At 37.1% G+C, this 20081-nt stretch overlaps 1 protein-coding gene across 19 annotated transcripts in view; it reads right to left on the reverse strand.

Annotated features, from left to right (window-relative positions):
* The window catches only part of MPDZ (multiple PDZ domain crumbs cell polarity complex component), a 97059-nt gene that overhangs the window by 36796 nt on the left and 40182 nt on the right, over positions 1 to 20081 (reverse strand). For 11 of the 19 annotated variants that reach the window (XM_033086162.2, XM_033086163.2, XM_033086172.2 and 8 more), the window contains exons 16-23: positions 19735 to 19920; positions 16768 to 16977; positions 13809 to 13925; positions 11103 to 11261; positions 8074 to 8361; positions 7037 to 7160; positions 5840 to 6038; positions 2963 to 3004 (exon numbers count right to left, since the gene is read on the reverse strand). In XM_033086162.2, the coding sequence (XP_032942053.1) occupies positions 2963 to 3004; positions 5840 to 6038; positions 7037 to 7160; positions 8074 to 8361; positions 11103 to 11261; positions 13809 to 13925; positions 16768 to 16977; positions 19735 to 19920 (1325 nt within the window). The remainder of the gene's footprint in view (positions 1 to 2962; positions 3005 to 5839; positions 6039 to 7036; positions 7161 to 8073; positions 8362 to 11102; positions 11262 to 13808; positions 13926 to 16767; positions 16978 to 19734; positions 19921 to 20081) is intronic. The other 8 variants (XM_033086176.2, XM_033086174.2, XM_033086171.2 and 5 more) reach the window with 3 other exon arrangements.

The following is a 20081-nucleotide window of genomic DNA, read 5'->3' on the forward strand; positions in this document are numbered from 1 at the left end:
CACTGGTATGTTGGGAATAAGCACTTATAAAATCCTTTGTGACTTTGCAACAAGTACACATTTATAGCCAAATTAGGTAGCGGAACAGCACATAATTTTTTTGTAATTGAAATAAATGGTGCTTGAACAGTGACAGGAATGTAATGAGACAATCCAGCTTCACTCAAAACATAGATTCCTCATGCAAAGACAAACACTGAAGGATCTGTAAGGTTAGAGGCACCATTACCACCCTTATTGACTGCTGAAAATGTTTCTGAAAGTTGGTCTGTAGGAGGTTTTGTGATCTTCTGGGTGGTTTTGTACTTACTTTAGATTTATATGCTTTTAGTGAAGAATACTTCACTATTCTCTTCACTGGGTTTAGACATAAAAATGTGTTACAGCACACCACCTATGTCACAGGGACTAATCCCCTGCTCAACTCCTTCCTCCAGGCCTTCATGCACTTCCAACCAGTTTAGGACAGTGAGACAGCAGTGTTTCATCAGCCAAATGATGTGCAGACTCCACTTAATGTTTGAATGCCAGAAACAGAAATGGCCCAATAGACTGGGAAGAGTGAAACAAAGAGACGGAAAAAGATTAAGGCCTGAAGAATATTTCTTGAAAAGCTTCCATCTGGGAGGCAACAGGAGACTACAGTATATACCATGATATATACAAGGCTACTTAGATAGCCCTTCTTTAACGATCTTTGTCTTCTTAACAATCTACAGCTTAGTTGTCAGACTGAAGTATGCCAAGAAGTAAGGCTGATGGAAAAAGGGTAGAAAAAAGTCTTTGCATATACAACATTGCTAAAAAAAAAATAACGTATTTCCCCATGGAAGAGACAGTGCCAAAGAAAAAATAAAAGGTCTTGGCCACTTCATAGGGGTACGTAAGATGCTGGGAAGAGACTTTCAAGTCTGAGGCTTTCCCATGGTGCCTTGCCCTGTCCATAATTTCTGATTGATGTCCTCTTTGTTATACCCTGATTGCCACTGACTTCCCCCTCTCAGTAGTTTTCTGCTGAATACATCAAGCATATACACTCCAACTTCTGGAATACCCTATTGTGTTTTGTTATATGATTAAATAAATGACACTGTGCTGAATCATTAAAAATGTATGAACTCAAAGGATGCTCTCAAAGAGTTTTAAATGCTACTTAGAAACATCTCCGAAAAGCTGCCTTAGATTCCCTTTCTGTGTACAGCACTGGAATTATAAAGAAAAGAGGTTTGTTTTGCCATTTTTAAAAAATGCATCTAAAATTGAGCAACTGAATTACCTAATTGATTTCCACGGATGGAATTTAAATAATCTCACTGGGAGCTGTTACATTTTACGTCTTTGGAAAAATACATTATTTCTATTCTAGTGCTTAACTACAGTTCTAATAGCCTAATATAAAGCACTCAAAGGAACATTCAGTATGTTTTTAACTGTTCATTTTTAACTTCATTTTCATTTTTATCTAGGTTTCTCTAATGCTTCAGTTGCTTCACAAATATTAACCAGAACACTTGCATGCTGCAAAAAACAAAACATACAAAAGAAAACCAAACTACATGGATCAACTACATTAAGTTATATTCTGTGTGGAATTCACCTTTGTATCTTGCTCATGATTTCCAAAGTCCAGTTAACTGCAAAGATTTCCCTTACTGCTCTTATTACCTCTATTACTGATGTGACTGTCCTCTCACTCTCTCTGTACAGCATGTTATTATTGAAATGAAAGAGAATTTTCCCTGCTTAGTGCTCATTGGTAGACACCTCACAGTTATCAGATCGGTCACTTGCTGGATTGCTGCTAGAGCTCACTTGGACGCCAAAGTGAGTCTGAAGACATTCAGCATCATCTGAACAGCTTAGGCTGTGGCTGGAATGATGAGGGGCACAGACTAGGAAGTACTTTTGGCTCCTCTGACCAACTCTGTGGAACACTGTGCTGTAAACGGAAATAAAACCTTACCAAGACACCTGAATACTTCATCTGCAAAACAGACTGGTAATCATCTTAATATAGCTACAGAGAAGACAGTAAAAGAAACAAGGGCCAGAAAACAGACATGAAGACAGAAAAAACAAAAATACATGACTGCTCCACTTCTGTGTGCTATTTATTCACTGCAAGAGAAATCAAAGTTCAACAATTTCAAAGGAAAGTATGTGCATGGTTTAACCATCCTCCTCTCTTTTGTAGCTGTGCAGCTCAAAAGAGAAGTGTTCTGGTTTTCTTTCTTGAGATCATCACTTCTCTTGTCCCCGGAGGTATGCACTAGCAACTAAAATAGTGACAATGGAAACACCAATGGTTGTACATATGAAAATATCTTGCAAACACAACACTGCATGCAGTACAGAGGAACATTTATCACATGCTTGACTGAACAGCCACACAAAATCTTGAAACACCAACAAATAAATTACAAAGTATGGAAAATGCTTAGGACAAGTCACTGTAATTAATATTTAAGGTTCAACTTGAACCTTTGCATACATGAAGGAAGTAAAATATGAGTGCCACAGAAAATATGACACTGAGATTAATCCAGATATCAGTACACAGTACTCATGCACACAACATGCACACGTGCTCAGAGCACATCTTGGGTGGCTGTCATAGATGAAATGTTAAAATACTAACAACTATTTTTTTTTAGAATACAGGTATTTTCATTCCAGACTTAGAATGTGTGCTTCAATCTTCAAGTTTAAAGCCATATATAAATATATAATACAATTATACACACAGAGTTGTATCTTTTTTAATGGGAAAAAATATATATACACATATCCACATGTGTAGCCACAGGTGCATGCACACACAAACATACATGAAAAGAAAGAATATGTACCTATATCTGGATATATCCCTGACATTACTATTGATGTCATAAAAGCATGGAATGATTTTACAGACAAGTTGCAACACAGAGCCATAATGAGTTTCTGGATTGCCAATACTCACACATAACAGAGGGCCTGATCATCAACAGGTGCTGGAGAAGATCTAGAATGTGAAGCATATGATGCAGCATCTTTTTACAATAGTGTTAATTAATATCAATGTTTCATGCTGAATGTGAGAGGCATACTTATGAATGTAGAAGTGTGAGCTGGATTTTTTTTCCTCCTTTCCTTTTTTTTTTGTCCTGTTCCACCTCCACGTCATCTACATCTAAGCTAGAAAACATCTGCTCTTTATTACTGTCCATAGGAGAGATTATTAGTAGGCATGGAAAATGGAATTGCAATCTCTCTTATTTCTTGATCAGGAATTCGTCCTCCTGTTTAGTCAGGTAAATTATAGTTCAGCTCTATAATTTTCTGACAGATGTTACAAGCAGCTGCTGCTGAGCACAATGCACTGGCTTTATTACAGAAATACAAGATCTCCTGGCAAAGTTGAGTGAGAAGTGAAACAGAATGCATTCAGTAAGGCCACATGAACAAACGGAAAAAAAATTAAATACACAAGTCTGAAACAGACTGCTGGTTCTTGAACTATTCAAAACAAATATCCTTTAATAGAATTAAATAATACTTTTACATGGCCAGTAAGAACAACTTTGTGTTTTCTCTGCAAATACTATTTACTACTGTTTGAAATAGAGCTTTGGAAGCAAAATACATGTGCTTTATCACTTTTTGGGGGCACCCTGCTACCCCAAAAAAAGCTCAGTCTAAAAGTTAAGGGGTAAATTTTGCAGTAAGGACTAAGAGAAATGATATCTAGATGGTTACGTCTGAGTGTTACCATACCCTTGTTTTCCAAGAAAGACACCAAAGAGATTCAACTCAAATCTTTTGAAATTAAGGCCCTTAAATAAAAAATGCTGCAAGGTGATGCGCCACATTAGCTCAAAGATGACAAATATGGGAGAGGAACAGCGAAGGAGTGTGTATCCTTTTTAACAAATATAAAGAACTATCTTAATATGAAGCTCCTCGTATCCAAATTTCTGATTTGGGGTTTTATTTGCATGTTTGTATCAAAATATTTTTCTGGGATCCAGTACTGCTCCCTCAAGTTAAAAATTAAAGAAAAGTTTGATTATGCTGAATAGTTTAACAGCAAAACTATGTAGTCAAAAAAATACTGTCACTTTTCTTGCAAGACTCCTTTAGAAGCTACCAAAGGACAAGGTCTTTCTGTTTCTAAAGTGGAGAAGCTGGCTTAATTTTAAAACTTGTCATAGGAATGCAACAAAGAACAAAAATGCAAAACAAAAGACAAAAATTTTGAGTAAGAATATGAATAGCAACTGCCCCTCTTCTGAGATGTATTTTAGAAATGGGATGCATTTTTCTCTGGAAAATCTGAATACCTGAATAAGGCAAGATTTTAGTGTTTCCAACATATCTGCAAAAGAATAAGACTACAAAACAAAACTTGTAGTCACACAGAATAAAATACAGAAGCTATCAAAGGATAGTCACAAATAATGAACACACCTGTATTTGATCACAAACTATAGCAACTAAAAATAGACTGTTTATAGAAGAATGGTATTGCAGCATTTGTGTCTCTAAGCAGATATACGCACACATGCACATGCACATACAGCCAGTTTCAATCATGACACTTGTGAGTCGCAGTTTGGAAGCCTACAGTAATAACCAACATCACACACTTTATCCTGACTCACCTATATTCCTGACAGCATCAACAATAATTTAATTCATTATGAGCATATCCCTTTATGAAAGCTTACATTAAACCGTAATCTTAAACGGATGACAGCTATGGGACAGGGCAAGTAAACCAATAGTGAAGGTATTTTGCCCACCTGCTCCCAAAATACTAGGTCTCTTGCAAGCTAGAATGCTTCTGAGTGTGTAATGCCCTACTGTCCACTGCGAACTCAGTTCTAACCACAGTTACCCATAACTATATTGGGACTGAACTGATTCTTTCAAGGCCACCCTCTCAAATAAGTAGAGGTTTCTATTTCCAACAGCTCCATCAATCCACTTCCATATCTGACCCACTAAATGTTACCACAGGCTAAACAGAGAACACAGCCACCTGGTTTCGAAGCTGTAAACCCAGCATTGGTGTGTTCACAGTTCCACCCACATCTTCAGGAACAGCCTTATTTCCAGATGGTGCTTGTGGGCAAAGTTAATTCCAAACCACAGCAACTAGAAAGAATTGTACTTTAAGGCAGTTAAAATGTTGTAAATTGTGTAAACTTGAGAAGAAGAAACTTTCTCAAGTAGATTTCTCAAAACTTGTATTCATTATTGGAAAATTAAAACTACTACTACCAACAGCAGATAGCCACGCACAAGAGCAACAGCTCATTCGTATGTATTAATAAAAAAATTGGAAGTGAACACAAAAATCAGTGTGTTTCTACTGCTTGTCATAGATATACTGAAATGTTTTAAGCATTAACTTTCTGCATTAAGATCATATTTCATACTTTCTATCTGGTACCCAAAACCAAAACCCATTAAAAAAACTAAATGAAATTACTTGTGCGATGGCCAGGACAGTCCACCTTCAAGAACCACAAATATCTTGAGAAAATTGTAAAAGAGTCATACTATGAATGCAAAATTCTGTCTAATCCTATTCTTTCAATAAAACTAGGCAGGGCAGTAATAACGATGATATTCATGAAAGTGATTTCTAAGAATATCTGAAGCCTCTGACACAAATGATCTCATCTTTGAAATCCATGAAAATGTAATCTGAAGGTGAATTATCCATCTGATGTTGCAACTTTAAGGTAAATTGGTATGTAATAACAGCATTTTCATTTTAAATACCTGCATGAATAAAGTAATTTTGATTATCAGCTTTTATCAGCTTTTATTATCATCTAGTTTTACCTACTTTATGTCTGGTCCAATAAGTGAATGTCGTCTCAGCAGAGCCCGGGCTTGTGCATTGGTTAAGTTAGTGGTTGACTCTTCATTAATGGACAGGATGCAGTCCCCTACACCAATCCGTCCATCACGACTTATTGAGCCTCCATGGATAACACTGCGAACTATCATTCCCAAACCATCCTTATTGGAACTTACTGTCATTCCTATAGTAAAAACACATGAAACAGTTAATGTCTTTGAGCCACTGTTTTTAAACATCCAGTTCTGTGGACAACCCACGTTAAAGTTTTTGAGGAGTTACTGCTAATAGCCAGCACCCACACAAAGTCCTGCCCCACCAGTCCCAGAGAGTCTTCAAGATTATGCAGTCGGCTGAAAGAAACAGCACCAGGAACCTAAATCAAACCAAATGAACATGCAAGCCATGAACAGGAGGGACACATCACTGCCTTTCAACACAAAGCCTTTCTGACGTGGGCTCTGGGAGGGTTCTATTCTTGTTCTCCCTCTCACACTGCCCAGGGCCACACCTGAGAGCAAGACAGGACAGAGAAAAACATTATCATCTGTTGTTTGTGCTCACTTCAATATGTGTTTCTAGTCAGTATGCTCAGAAAGTTGCAGACTGCAGACATCTACAAACTTCACGATAAAATGATAATATCATAAGGCCAAAAATACTACCTATTAAATTTATCAGTGATGTGATTTTCAGAAATATTGAGGCACTGTGGATTCAAGTACAAATTTGAGGCAAGGAAGTGAGCAGCTTGTTTAGCCCATCTTGACCATCCTCAAGAAGCAAGGCCATTTTGTGTTTACAAATATTTAAAAGTCTCATCTGCAGCTCTTTGACCATAGTGTTCTTCTACAGCATTCCTTGGCTGTATCTTGTTTTTTCACTGTATTAGTACATCGAAAAACAATGCATTAAAATTGTTCTGTTAACATTTAGGAAAGTCTAAACTCCTCTGTGGGATAACAAATTCTCAGTGAGACTGCACATTACACTTTTGTGTTCACAGTGACAGCAAATGAATCCAGTGCCATCACAGCCAAAGAGGGCAAGAGCAGCAAAGAATGAATATCCTGTCCCCACTAAATGGAAAATACTTATTTTTTAGTAATAAAACAGGGAACATACAAAGGAAACCAACAGCCATATTCCAGGAGAGGTTACCAAAAAAGTTCACTAACTTACCCAGGCTTGAATTGCCTTTTGCAATAGTGATAGTCTTCTCATACACATTTTTGACTGAATTTGGTAGTATGGAACTTCCCTCCAAAGATACTGGGCATCTCTTTTCCATTAAAAGCAATTGATCCTAATGCAAGGGAAAATAACATCAGTTCAGATTACCAAGATAAAAATAGGATTGGTCACACTGATCTCAGCTACTTTTGCCTTACACAAAAGCCATGCACATAATTAAGTCAGATTTCTTATACAGTCATTGGAAAAGTCAGTTCCTCAAAAATCAAACTACTTCTGTTTTTATTCAGGCAATATACCAAATCTATCACAAAGCATGGTTTTACTTCAGGGACATTGAAATTAGCAGAATGAATTTAAGGGCTTCAGATTCATTCACTACAGATGTCTGAATTTGCCAGTACTGAAGCAACAAATCTAAGAAATTACATCTTTTTAAAGCATTTCTTAATAAATCACTGCATGGAATAAACAGGAAACACATGTCACAGTAACTATCATATAAAGGAAAATTATGTTTGCCCACTGCAGCATCACAGGTCAGCTTGCAAGCTGAACTGCACAGGCTTGCAAGAACACCTTGATGGTAAGACGTTCACACCACCCCTCCTTGGCTTCCTAGGCTTGATTCCAGCTGTGTGCCTTGCACTCATGCCCCTGAGAAGGTTAATAAGGGCTAAGAAAACTCCCGTATCCTGCCCCGGGGGGAATGGAATGGAATGAAATGGAATGGAATGGAATCTAATGATGCAAGGCCTGAGAATACTTCAGATATACCCTGTACCACCAACTGTCAAGTAGAAAATACTATTTTGATGACATAAATTATGTCCCTGTTTTGGAAAGGTCTGTATCCCAAAGTTTTGATGTGAGCTAACACATGCGAATGACATTAATAATGAAAGAAATATACACAGCTATTGGCCTATGACGATTTCTGCAAGACATTCTTCAGCGCAATTACAGGCCTCCGGTAAGTTTTTTAAAAAATATTATTAAAAAAGAAGAAAGGCAAATAACTTTACTTTTTCATTGGGCTCAATCTGTGTGGTAGTAGCAAGGCTTGTATTTAGCACAATTTCTGAGGCTGTCTGAGATCCAGTCCATGTTGCTGCATTTTCACTTTCATTTTGGTTGATATCTGAAACCTCCAGAGTCAGAAGATCTGTTTTAGCAAAATCACTTGCAGTTTCCAGGCTACTGTCCACTACAGACTTTTCATCTCTCAGTTTTTGATTCAGACTCATGTTGAACAGATTCTTCTCAGATACATGGAAATCAGCTGCAGCATTTGGGCATTCTTCTCCAACAGACTGTTCAACAGAGGAAACAATGAACAATCACCATTCATTTGTAGTATAATTCAAAACCACATTTCCTGCTAAAACCTTAAGCAAAGACCAGTCTCACAGAATTTAAATATACTGCTGTAGGATCAGCAAGATCAACCTCATCCGCAGTTCTCTAGAAACATTCATTCTACTATAAAGTGAACTTGATTTCTTAGACAATTTCTCCTGCTTTATAATACCAGAAATCAGTAAAGTAAGTTACTAATTCTATCCTGAGTAACTCCAGTAAGTTTTAAATTCAAGCATCCAGTTGTTTTTCTCATGTGAAAGAACTTCGCAAGACTAATGTCTTTACTTTCAGCACACTTAGCCAGCAAAGAGGAATTTCAAGAAGCTCAGACAATAAGAATGCAATATTATCATCCAGAGTGAAAAGTAAAAACTTGGTCATGCCTCAGCAAAAGGTCAATTGGGGGATTTGAAGTGTGACAACAATGAAATACAATAATGCAATTACAAAAGCTTAACAGTGAATAACTACTGTTAAGCTACCCATAATGACTGCATTAGTAGGACTAAGTTCTCGACACATTTGTTTGGACTTCCAAGATTCTGAGGCACTGTCTTTGAAATATTTCAAGGTATTTCAATAATCACAACCTTCTGGAAAAGAAAAAAAAAAAACTTCAAATATTCTCTAGCTGACATTTCATAGTAAGATATTTTAAAAACATGTAAGCCATTACATTTTAAAAAGATACTTCAAGAACTTGTAAGTTTAAGACTTAGAGGCTCTGTATCAATATTAGCGATTTTTTTCTGAAATACAATAAAAGAACTCAAAATCAAAAATCAGTTACCTCTATCTGTGTTAGTGTTATCCACTGGTCCTATTAATTGTTCTATTGCTTCTCCAAAAAGCTGGGGAGACATGCTTCCCAGGATTTGGGGAAAATTTACAGCATTTTGTCTCAACAGCCTTAGAATTAATTTTTGTTAACTTTCATGAAGTGGATACATGCTTATTCTGTCTCCAGACAAGAATTAAAAAAAACCTTACCAGTAAATAAGTGGTTTAAGTAACAGCTGAGAAGATAATTGAGCAGAGCCTAAATACAACTAATCTGCATGATATAATCAATGACATAATTTCCTACCTTTTTGAGAACAGAACATGGTACTATAACCTATTCAAATTATTTTATAAGGTTTCAAATACAGGGACATCTACTTTTAAGACTGTTTTGCACCTATTTCCAGATCAGTGAAAACAAGCATCAAATCATACTCAACATTTGTTTTATATGCCATATACACGTATTAAGAGTTGCATCATATACTCATTTTTATTTTAGTTTCACTTAAAGAAAAGCCAATGCTGTAAATTTTTAGAACAAACACAATTCCAGGAATTCATAACTATAGTAATATGTGGCCTCACTAGAGCATCTGCATTATTTTAAGTATGTTTTTCAACACCTATTTTAAATGTGACACCAAAGTGACACTCAGAACCTACCAACTGCCTTGTAGCCATAAATAAATAAAATATCTCTACATTCATCACAGCATCAAACGGTGCTATTTTAATTCTTACTGCACTTCACTTGGTTCAAAAGTTTCAATGAATGGACAGATTTTCCCACTATGTTTGCTTTTTGAATCATGAATAGGTTACTTGATAAGAACTTAATACTCACTTCATACTGGTGTACAGAGATGAACACTGAAAAGTCAGGAACATGGTATTTTTTAAAAGATTGTGTAAACCAAAGCTATCTTTAAGTCAATGGTGAAAATAACTGAATGCTTTCTAGAGTCTGTGAGATATATAATGTAAATCCAGTCTCTATCTCACAAAATACTCCTAAGCGTGCAAAATGCATAATCCATTTAAGTAACAATTACAGAGTTAAACAATGCAAGCTGTCCCACTGAGATGTGCACTTCTGTGGATTAGGCGAAACCATTAGAAGATGAATCTAGCTTTCTAACCAGCACCTCATAAGTGCTAAACATGCTCCAGAAAGGTTAACGGGAGTTACTGCAGCTCAGGTGCGGCAGAAAAAGCAGCAGCTACTCTATTGAAGACCACAGACTGAAAACCCAGTGGTTTTCAATGAAGACTGCTAGGAGAATGGAATTGGAAAGCTCTGGGTTAGTGAAATAAATCCAAAAATTTAAAAGAAAAAAAAGAACACAAAAAACCACGGAAAGAAAGAAAACTCAATCAGGTCCTTATGGGTATGTGACCAAGAACCAAAAAAGCTACTGATCTTAGTACTCTTAAATAAACCTTCATTTTTTGCTTTACCTAAAAATTATTCGCAGGGTTTGCTTTTAATTACAGCATCAATATGAAAATTTCATTCAAAACCACAGAAACATACTAATTATGAAGCATAAAAGCAAAAATCAGGATGAAAATTTACTCTTGCTTTTCATACTAAAATCTAGAGCAACAAAGTAATTTTGTGTTACCACTCTTTACTATGGTTTGAATGAACATTTTATTTTTTTAGCACACTGCTCACCACACCCTGGATAAATCATGCTTTATCTAGCAAAAATCCAAGCTTTGTGCCTTCTTTCTGCCTCTCTCTTCAACAAAGACATCTGAAACACATCAGTGCTACTCTAAACAAAATTCTACTCTGGTAGCAAATTTTGAAGTAGGATGACACAGATTTATATCTGATAATACAGCTTGCTCACACTTAAAATTCAAAGTTTGCCATCAATAAAACCACCCTCAATTTTACCTTCAGCGTTGATAATGGAAGAGAGAAGCCGTCATTCACCTCACCGCTACAGGCACTGTCATGCAGAGCTGTCACTGATTCCTGGAAGACGTCTCTCTCTAGAGAATACTGTGATTCAAAGGTGGACTCATCCGCTAGATCTGCCTCGCCAGAGTCCACCTAACAACAAAAGCAATTCAATCAGCCAGGCTGTTGCCATCAGACCACATAAGCCCCAAACACATGCACACCAGCCACTACATACTGATACTTTTCTTCTTTTTCATTCCATGTTTTAGATTGAATTTGCACAGTGCAGTAGGAAAATTTTCTGCTCACAGTAAATCTGTGTTACTACTTCTTCAAAGGTTGCAAAGAATATCTGAAGTAAAGCAAGAGTCTGAATCAGAGTAAATTGTGGGGCTGAGGCACTCTCATGACTATTAACAGAAATACAAAGTGTTGGGAAAATTCTGCTGTGCTTCTTGATGCCTATATTTTGATTTCTTTGAGACTTTAATTTTTTTTTAATTTTCTTTTACAAAAATAAGCACAGAAAAAATTGACCTCCCCTTGGTGCCACATGTCAAGAATGTTCCCTTGACACAACTTCTTAAGCTCAGTTATTTTTATACTCTTTTAAAAATAATCTGGAAGCTGCAGTACTTTACAGTGCGTTTATATGAACAATGCATTATGTTAGTTTTTAATAAACTTTAAATTACTTTGCTTTTGACAACAAGATTACTATGGGCATTCCTGTATTTCTATTTCTCTTACACAAGAAATAATTTTTTTAAGGGTTTCAGATATTAATATGGGTACTTTTTTGCCTTTTTATAAAATGAAATATATTTTTCCATGAATCATGTTCTTTAAAATATTTTATTCTAAAGAATAAAATTAAGGCCAAACCCTCCTAAATTATGGTGCTTCACAAACTACACTTTGATTATTATTTCATCTCCCCAGCAGAGCTCAAGAACATAGTGCAGGCTAATAAAAATGATTGCTGGGTTAAGAGCCATGCCCATATAATAAACTTGTATGAAGGAGATGAGTGCACCCATCTACACAGACATGATCTAACTTGTTTTCCAGCCCCTGTGCTTAATCACATTATGAATCCATTATAGCAGTAGTACTAACCTGCAGTAATTCAACACATTGATTCCTTTTCAGGGTAAAAAGGATTTTTTTTTTGTTATTGTTATTTTTTTTGTTTTGTTATTTCAAGCCTATAGACTTAACTGCTAAATCCAAACTGCTTCTTTGTTGCAACTTACTCTCAGCTCATCTTCTTGAAAATGTGTTTGTTTTACCAAAGCTATGCTCTAAAAAAAGTACTGTGGAAATTCAGGACATATATGTAAAATTTGAGTTCAGATCTGTCTATGAAAAACAGTTTGTCATATGTGTACTCTCAAAACATATCTTCATCTGGGTGACTGCACATTTAATTTCCTATTTTGCACATTTAATTAGACAACTGACAAACTCGATTGACAATTTTATTATGTCATCTATTTTCATTACTTTTTTTCACAAGGTTTTTTTAATGGGAACCAAAGACAGAAGTCCAATTTTTTAGGTAGTTTCAATCTGATCATTTCAACACATCTTTAATTAAAGGTTATTTAGAATATAAAACGCATGTTTCTTCTCAATGAATGGACCAAGACAAATACTATTACCTAACTGCTAAAGGTAACCAACTGAAGAATTAAAAATATGCAGTCTTGTTTAAAGGCAAGTTATTAGGCCAGCTAGTCAGCTGCAAAAGTAGAAAAAAACAACAAACATGCAGGAAGCAGTAATGCAGAGATTATCACCTAGACAGGATCCATTTCAGGTTTTTGTTGAATTTTGAGGTTTTCTCTAATGAACTAAGTTCTGGTGTTTAGAAGCTGCTTCCCTGCTCAAGTCCCCAGAAAATGAGGGCCTAATAATTTCAACATTAGGTTAAACATCAGGTCCAGACCAGAATAAACAACCATGAGAATACACATTTGAAATACATACATATACATGTGTATTCTAGGTTGGTTGTTTGGTTTTGGGGTTTTTTTGTTTTTTGTTTTTTTTTTGCAGGAGGATGGATTGGGGGATTTTTTGTTTTTTTGTAGTGCCCTAGTTCCTGTGTCTTTTTTAATCTGAGTTCTTATTGGTAACTTCTGGGCTATGTAAGGCACTGAATGCTAAGGTAAGCCGCATTGTTTCTACAAGGGAACACCTTTTGACCTAGTAAATCTCATAATCACTGATTGATGCTGAAGGCTGAAGAATATTACTAGGAGGAAGTATTTGCAGCTTTTGAAGACAGACACTGTTCCTTATAAGGCTGGATTACATGCAAAAAGGAAATACCAAAAACTTTCCACAGTAAAGTGATGCATTATGATACACAGAAAAATAAGCATATGAACATCACTCTAAAAAGGTGAGATTTCCAAATAACTGCTCAGTTCATGCAAGGTACAAGTGGATAGCCATGCTTTCTGAAAACATCAGTAAAATACTTTTTTTTTCTCAGCAATTAACACATCATAGGCCAGATTCACAGCTCATGCAGAAAGCTGTAGTCTCTAGATGAATCCATCCCATGACAGTGGATGAGTAATGTGGAGATAGCAAACACCAAAAAATAAGCATGGACAGTGACAAGGCAATTCCTTTCACTACAAAATGCAAAGACTGAAAAAATCTGTTGTAAGTTTGGCCACTAACCAGAGCCAGCTCAGCATGGAAGAGGGCTGCATCAGCTGGCCCCTCCTCCTCAAGTGACTGGGCAGTGTAGAAAAAGCAATCTTCCTTAGCAGAGACATAGCCCTCCTCAGGTGAAAGCTGCAGAAAGAACGAAGCTCTGAGTCGGATGAGTGGCCTGGACACAGGAGGTACAGAGTGCATTCTGCGAGAGGGGCAGGGGGCTGTTTAGAAAGGTAAATGGATTCCAAATGCAGCAAAGAGATAATTTCAATCACAGTCACAGTATTCAGTGGGTAAAGAGACATTTTCTTTTTTCAAATTTACCTGAATTGATTCAGCTTCACATCTCATTCTGAAACACCAAACAATGAAAAAGGCCTGTCCAGGTATACCAGAAAGCCCACAACATAGTCTAGGCTCATTTTCAATTTCTGGTCTTAATAAAGATATACTAAAACTGCCATTGCACCTGCCAACAGAGAAAGCATCTAACAGCAGAGGCCTTTATAATCTTGCTAGCCACAGAGCAATCCTGCTTGCAGGCGAGAATACTTCTTCTACTCTCTGTGTTTTATGGTTGTATCTGTCAGACTCTAGAGGACATAATTCTGACTACAAAGCAATAGTTTTTTTCCAACATTATTTGATAGTAGGTGCATTTATCCAGTACTGCAAAAAAAAGCAGGGATTATTTGCAACGTTTAATTACTTGGCAAACATAAAGATGAAATATTGAAGTGCAAATGCCTTATGTATACAATTTTTGGGAACAGAAACAAAACCCCCATGCATTTTCTCTTTTAGAGTGCCATCTTCTAGAGTATGAAGTTTTTGATTGCAATTAGTATGGAGTCTCCAGTTAAAAAAAAAATAATTTAGCAGAGCAAGTTAAAAAGTACTCTCTTACTACGAAAAGCAAAGTTTCTGGGAACCTAACCAACAGCCATTTCCTCCCCACAAAGATCTACTAAGAATGAAAATTTGGTATCTACATCCACAAGGGTTACAAGATTATCAATTCATGAAAAGCAAAAATGAATCCCTAAAACTGTGCTTGGGCTTACCAACATAGAGAAAGGTATCTTCCTTGTATGTATGAACTAATGCCATTCTACTGATTTGAATTTAACCCATGAGGGATACTTGCTCACTAGCGTTCTTACTGCTACACTATCTCAGTGACCATAGATCTCCTTTAACCTTCTTTTTCAAATTGTTCCAGACTACCTTATAAAACCAAGCCTGAAGTAACCAGTTCGATGTATACAAACTGAAGACTACACACTATTACATAAACAAAGTGTGCTGTTTAAATACAAAAATTGCATAGATACTTGTGAGGGACTGGAATGTTAATGGTCAATGCATCAAACATTTGCAGAAGCAGCAGGTGGTTTGCTGACTACACACGAAGTACAGTAATTTCACACGTATAAGCCACACCCTTTTGACTAAAATTTTCATCCCAACCCAGAAGTACGGTTTATACTCCAGAGCATCCAATATATAAACAAAGTTCGGAAATTTTCCAGCCCAGAAGTGCGAGATGCGGGCCGAGCTGAGCTTGCAAATTGAGCACCCACCAGTAAAATCCACGTTTGTTACAAATCGATTACTCTGTTGCGCGGTGGCGGGAGGTGGGCTCCCGCTGGCAGTGCGGGGGAAGGCAGGGGCTCCGTCCCACCAGCGCTGCGGGGATAGTGGAGCTCGCGAATTGAGCACCTGCCAGTAAAACCCGAGATCGTGTGATTGTTACAAATTGGTTACTTACTCGCTGCAAATGGAAGTGCGGCTTATACTCTGGTGCGCCTTATACTCGTGAAATTACTGTAACTACCCAGCCGCAGAGGGGATGCACACTCATCACCTGAGTCTACAAGCTGGGTTTTGAGCCAGATAAGGGAAGAGGCTCATAGAAAGCAAATCCTGCAAAGTGGGACAGTGCTTTTTATCATGCCCATATCCTTACACAAGTGGCTCAGTTGTGAAAACCCCACTCTGGAGATGTACAGGGACACTCACACAAAGCCTGAAGGTAATTCATACCTTCTCATAGACTATAACTGGCGCAATTACGCTAACCTAAGAGGAAGCTGTAACATCTCTTAGGTGTCATAAACCATCAAAGACAGAAATGTCTTGTTATCTCTGGTGTTGCATGAGACAGTGCAAAACTCTCCACCACCAGGCAGGTACTTGGGCATTCCCATCTAGCCTGACTGTACATTAAGTCACTGCACTTTAGTGTTTCATGGGCTTCCCCCACCCCGGGTGGATCAACACTGTGGCCAGCGCTTTGAAGGGGCATTGAAATTGCAGCAATCAAGTGTCACTGGATCCACGGGTGGTGACTACCACCACTATCCTTTCTTTTTCTTTCTTTTCCCATATACATTTTCTGAAGTGTTATTTTTATGGTTTTATATTGTTACATTTCTAACCAAAATGCATACATTTTAAAATTTGCCAAGTATTATTCTATCTTGATGTTCTAAAGTTTCCAAGTAAAATTTGTTATTGAACCTCTTGAAAGTTTTGTTGTTTCTCTCACACACCACCTAGAATAAACCAAACAATTTCCCTGAGCAGAATAACAAGTCTAACAATATTATTCCTTGCAAATCAAAGGAATTGGTAAGTTCCACGCAAATCAAATAAAAACAACTTTGTGTCACCATCTCACACATTCAGAGAACAATGTAAAGTGTACAGTGTACAATATGATGCCTGGCAACTTTCAGCCCTGAAAGACTCTGCTTGCTGCAAGGTGCTTTGCTGTTTTCTCAGCTGCAAGACAGATGTGCTGGGTCCTGCAATCACCGCACCAGTCATATACTACCCAGTCCATTCCTACATGTAAGGGAATAGTTGAGTTACACAGCTGTACCCCAAAAATCACAAAATGCATGGAGAAGTCAGGATCAGCATGTTATCAGCTTCAATGATATAAGAAGTACACACTGAATTCCCAAATCCTTACAGGCAACGGTTTGGCAACTCCTATTTTAACTGTTCCTGTTGGGGCTCCTTTCAGTGCTTGCACTGCTTCCTCCAGGCTGCCATTTTCCAAGTTGATATCGTTGACAAACATTAGCCGATCTCCAGGAAGAAGTCTACCATCTTGCTCAGCCACACCCCCAGGAACTAATGAGCGAATCACAATGACAGTGTTTGCTGGATCAACAGGATCCTAATTAAATAAAGGGAATAGAAAGATTAATTTTTTTTACTCTTGTATATCTCAAGAGGAGAATTTTTATTCATGAGCTTTTATTAACCAGTTGAGTTTTTAAGAAGTATTGCTCTCCTACAGATAAACCTTCGGTAGGAGCAAACCGTACTGTTGGTGCTGTCCATACATTTAGACCTCCACTTACTTTTAGTTCTCAAATTTGAAAATTATTACTCCTTTCTAGGAGTAATAGGATAATCACTTATCTCCAACATAAAATACTAGTAAATTGCACAGTGTTGTCCATACACATCAGAAATTCATATACTTCTGACTGCAACAACAGTGTTGCAAACTCCATCCTCCCTTTTACACTCAAGAGTTTGAGGACACAGGTGGGTAATGTAGGCTGGAGCAAATATAACACATGCACTCTAGCGGAACAGATGACTTATATTCAATAACTGTCTTATACTTCATGATCTTGCTCAACTGACAAAGCAGTTTTCAAGAGGCAAGGTCTTGTGCATGCCTAATTAAATACTTACATGAGAGAGGAACATACCTATAGAGGACTCTAATCAAGACAAAACAAAGTGATGTTTGCTTTTAAGAAAGAAAACTGCTTTTAAGTGACCATCCCCCGATATATTGATTTTTATTTAAAAATTTAGCATCAAATATTAGTAGCAGAAACATGTAATTCTGCTATAACAATTATCACACATGCAAAATATTTGCGTGATTCTTACAGAACTACATTCACAAGAAGGATCATGTTAATACTTCCAATACACAGTTTATTTGAGTGTATGAAGAGAAAAAAAATGCAATCATATAACAGCTTTACTGATAGCAAAAGCAGAGAAAAGCAAACATCTACAAACCAGCATGCAGCTGTAACAAGTTCCCACATCAAGATGTATAGCTGAAAGGATGGGCACCATCAAAGCAACGTGAAAAAGCCACAGGAACAGGGAAATTGCTGAAAGTGGGCGTGGGAGAGAAGTGTGGAGGGAGGAAGAGAGGGATGGAGGGAGGAAAGGAAGAAAGGAAGTACATCAAAAAGACCCTTAACCCTTGATGTCAGCTAGTGCAGTAAAAACAAAGCCATAGAGCAATAAAACACTTCCCAAGTCAAAATATAACTAGCAGTTCTGCAAACAGTGCTTGAACCTGAGCACTGACATCTTCCTCACTATTTTAACAACAAATACTTACACTCTCACTTTAGATGACACTGAATGACACATTTTTTTGGGAAAAAAAAAAAAAAAACCAAGCCTCTCTAGTCTATGTGATAGTCTTCCTTATGGTTAGAAATGATGTAGATCTTCCTACAGGCCTGTCACTGTATAAAACATGGGGAATTGTTAGTATTAGTACGAACATAGTTCTCCTCAAGTTTAGTCACCGTTCATGGAAAATGAATTGAAAATTTGATGGAAACAGCAAAATACAAATATAAATCTCCCTGTAAATTTACTGTTCACAGTCTTAAAAGAAAACAAAACTTCAATGACTGAGTCAAATATTTTTACTGCATATCAAAGGAGAGAACATATGACAATACACAAATATAACATCAAAAAAAGCTTCAGGAAGTTTCAGAAAGCTGACTAAAGCTGTAAGACTAACTCATACTTGAAAAATATATTAACAACTTATAGCACTTCCCACCTTTAGCACGATTATCCATAAACAAAATTCGGTCACTAACCACATATTCACCCTCAATTTGTGTTAATGTTCAGAAGAGGCTGAAGCAAAAATATGTTCTACTGTGTGCTGACATTGACTTCAAACACTCAGCTCATCTGTGAGTGAGACTCATCTGTGATGCCTCACTGTAGAGCATCACGAGCAACATTTTAATGAGTACTTCATAAAAGACACTTGACTGTGCCTTTATCCTTCACATTATTACACTACACTGCTCTGCACCTTATCAGTGTGCAAATGCAAAATCTAAGCCATAGCTTAATTGTAAGGCGTACTTTGGGGTCATAATTTCCACCTGGAAACTATCTCCTTATGTAAATGTATATACTCCTATGGACAAGATCCATCAGAAACCTGGAAAAAGACCTTATCCCCACAGCAGCACAAAACAGCTCAGCAAAAGCCTACATTGATCTCAGGGGGAAATTACTTGATGTTCAATTAAAAATTATCCACTGGAAAACTGGAGGACTATTTCTTCTGGCATCCTGACCAAGTGAAGATGAGAGAGAGGCTGTTCACTGGGACACACCAAGAAACATAGTTTAGATATCCAGGAATTCTGAACTCAAACACAAAATGAATACGGATATTTAAGCATGTCCCCGACAGACAGCAGTTAAGCAAGGGATTTCAGAATTGCAGTTCTGGATTTTAGTAAATCCTGCTTTAAGCATTTAAATCCTTTATTGGATCCTGCCCTAAACACCTCACTGCAGGTGCAAAATACATGGCTAAATGCCTAAACATGCTGGCTATATCATTTATTGTCCCAGAGTCACTAGAAGACAGCTTTTTGAAAACCCTAGTATATAATGGATTATCTGTTTTTCTGAACCAGTATTACAATCATCATTGGAACCTGTAGTCTTAATACAACGAGAGGAATATGTACCATAATTACTGAATTACTGGAATGCCTGCCAGCAGTGATTAGTTCTACTCTACTGCTTCTTTTCAATTAATGTTTACCCTTAAAATATATAGACTGTACTGCAAAAATCAAACAATACAAAGCATTTTTTCCTTCATCCAAAGAAATGCAGAAGTTACCTGATAGTCCAATATGCTAAATCCAAGCCCCGTACTCCCTTTCTCCAGCTCAATGCATTGCACTTCTGTTTCCCACATTGCCAGAGATGAGCTTTGCACCTCTTCCATACTCTGACCCTCATCAGCTGTTTCCAAAGTTATTCCCTCTGTGTCTGAGGAGCCAATGCATCCAAGTTCTATGTGACCCTGAGAAAAACAGTAAACATTCACCAATAACTTGAGAATCTTTAGAGACAAAATCTTGCTTACAAAAAACAAGATAAAACCTAAGTGATATATCTCTAAACACAGAAGTGCAAGCACTCAGGAGATTAAACAAACTCTGATAAACCTAGCAAAAAATTCTA

The sequence above is a fragment of the Catharus ustulatus genome, chromosome Z (assembly GCF_009819885.2).
Source record: "Catharus ustulatus isolate bCatUst1 chromosome Z, bCatUst1.pri.v2, whole genome shotgun sequence".
NCBI classification, from domain to species: Eukaryota; Metazoa; Chordata; class Aves; order Passeriformes; family Turdidae; genus Catharus; species Catharus ustulatus.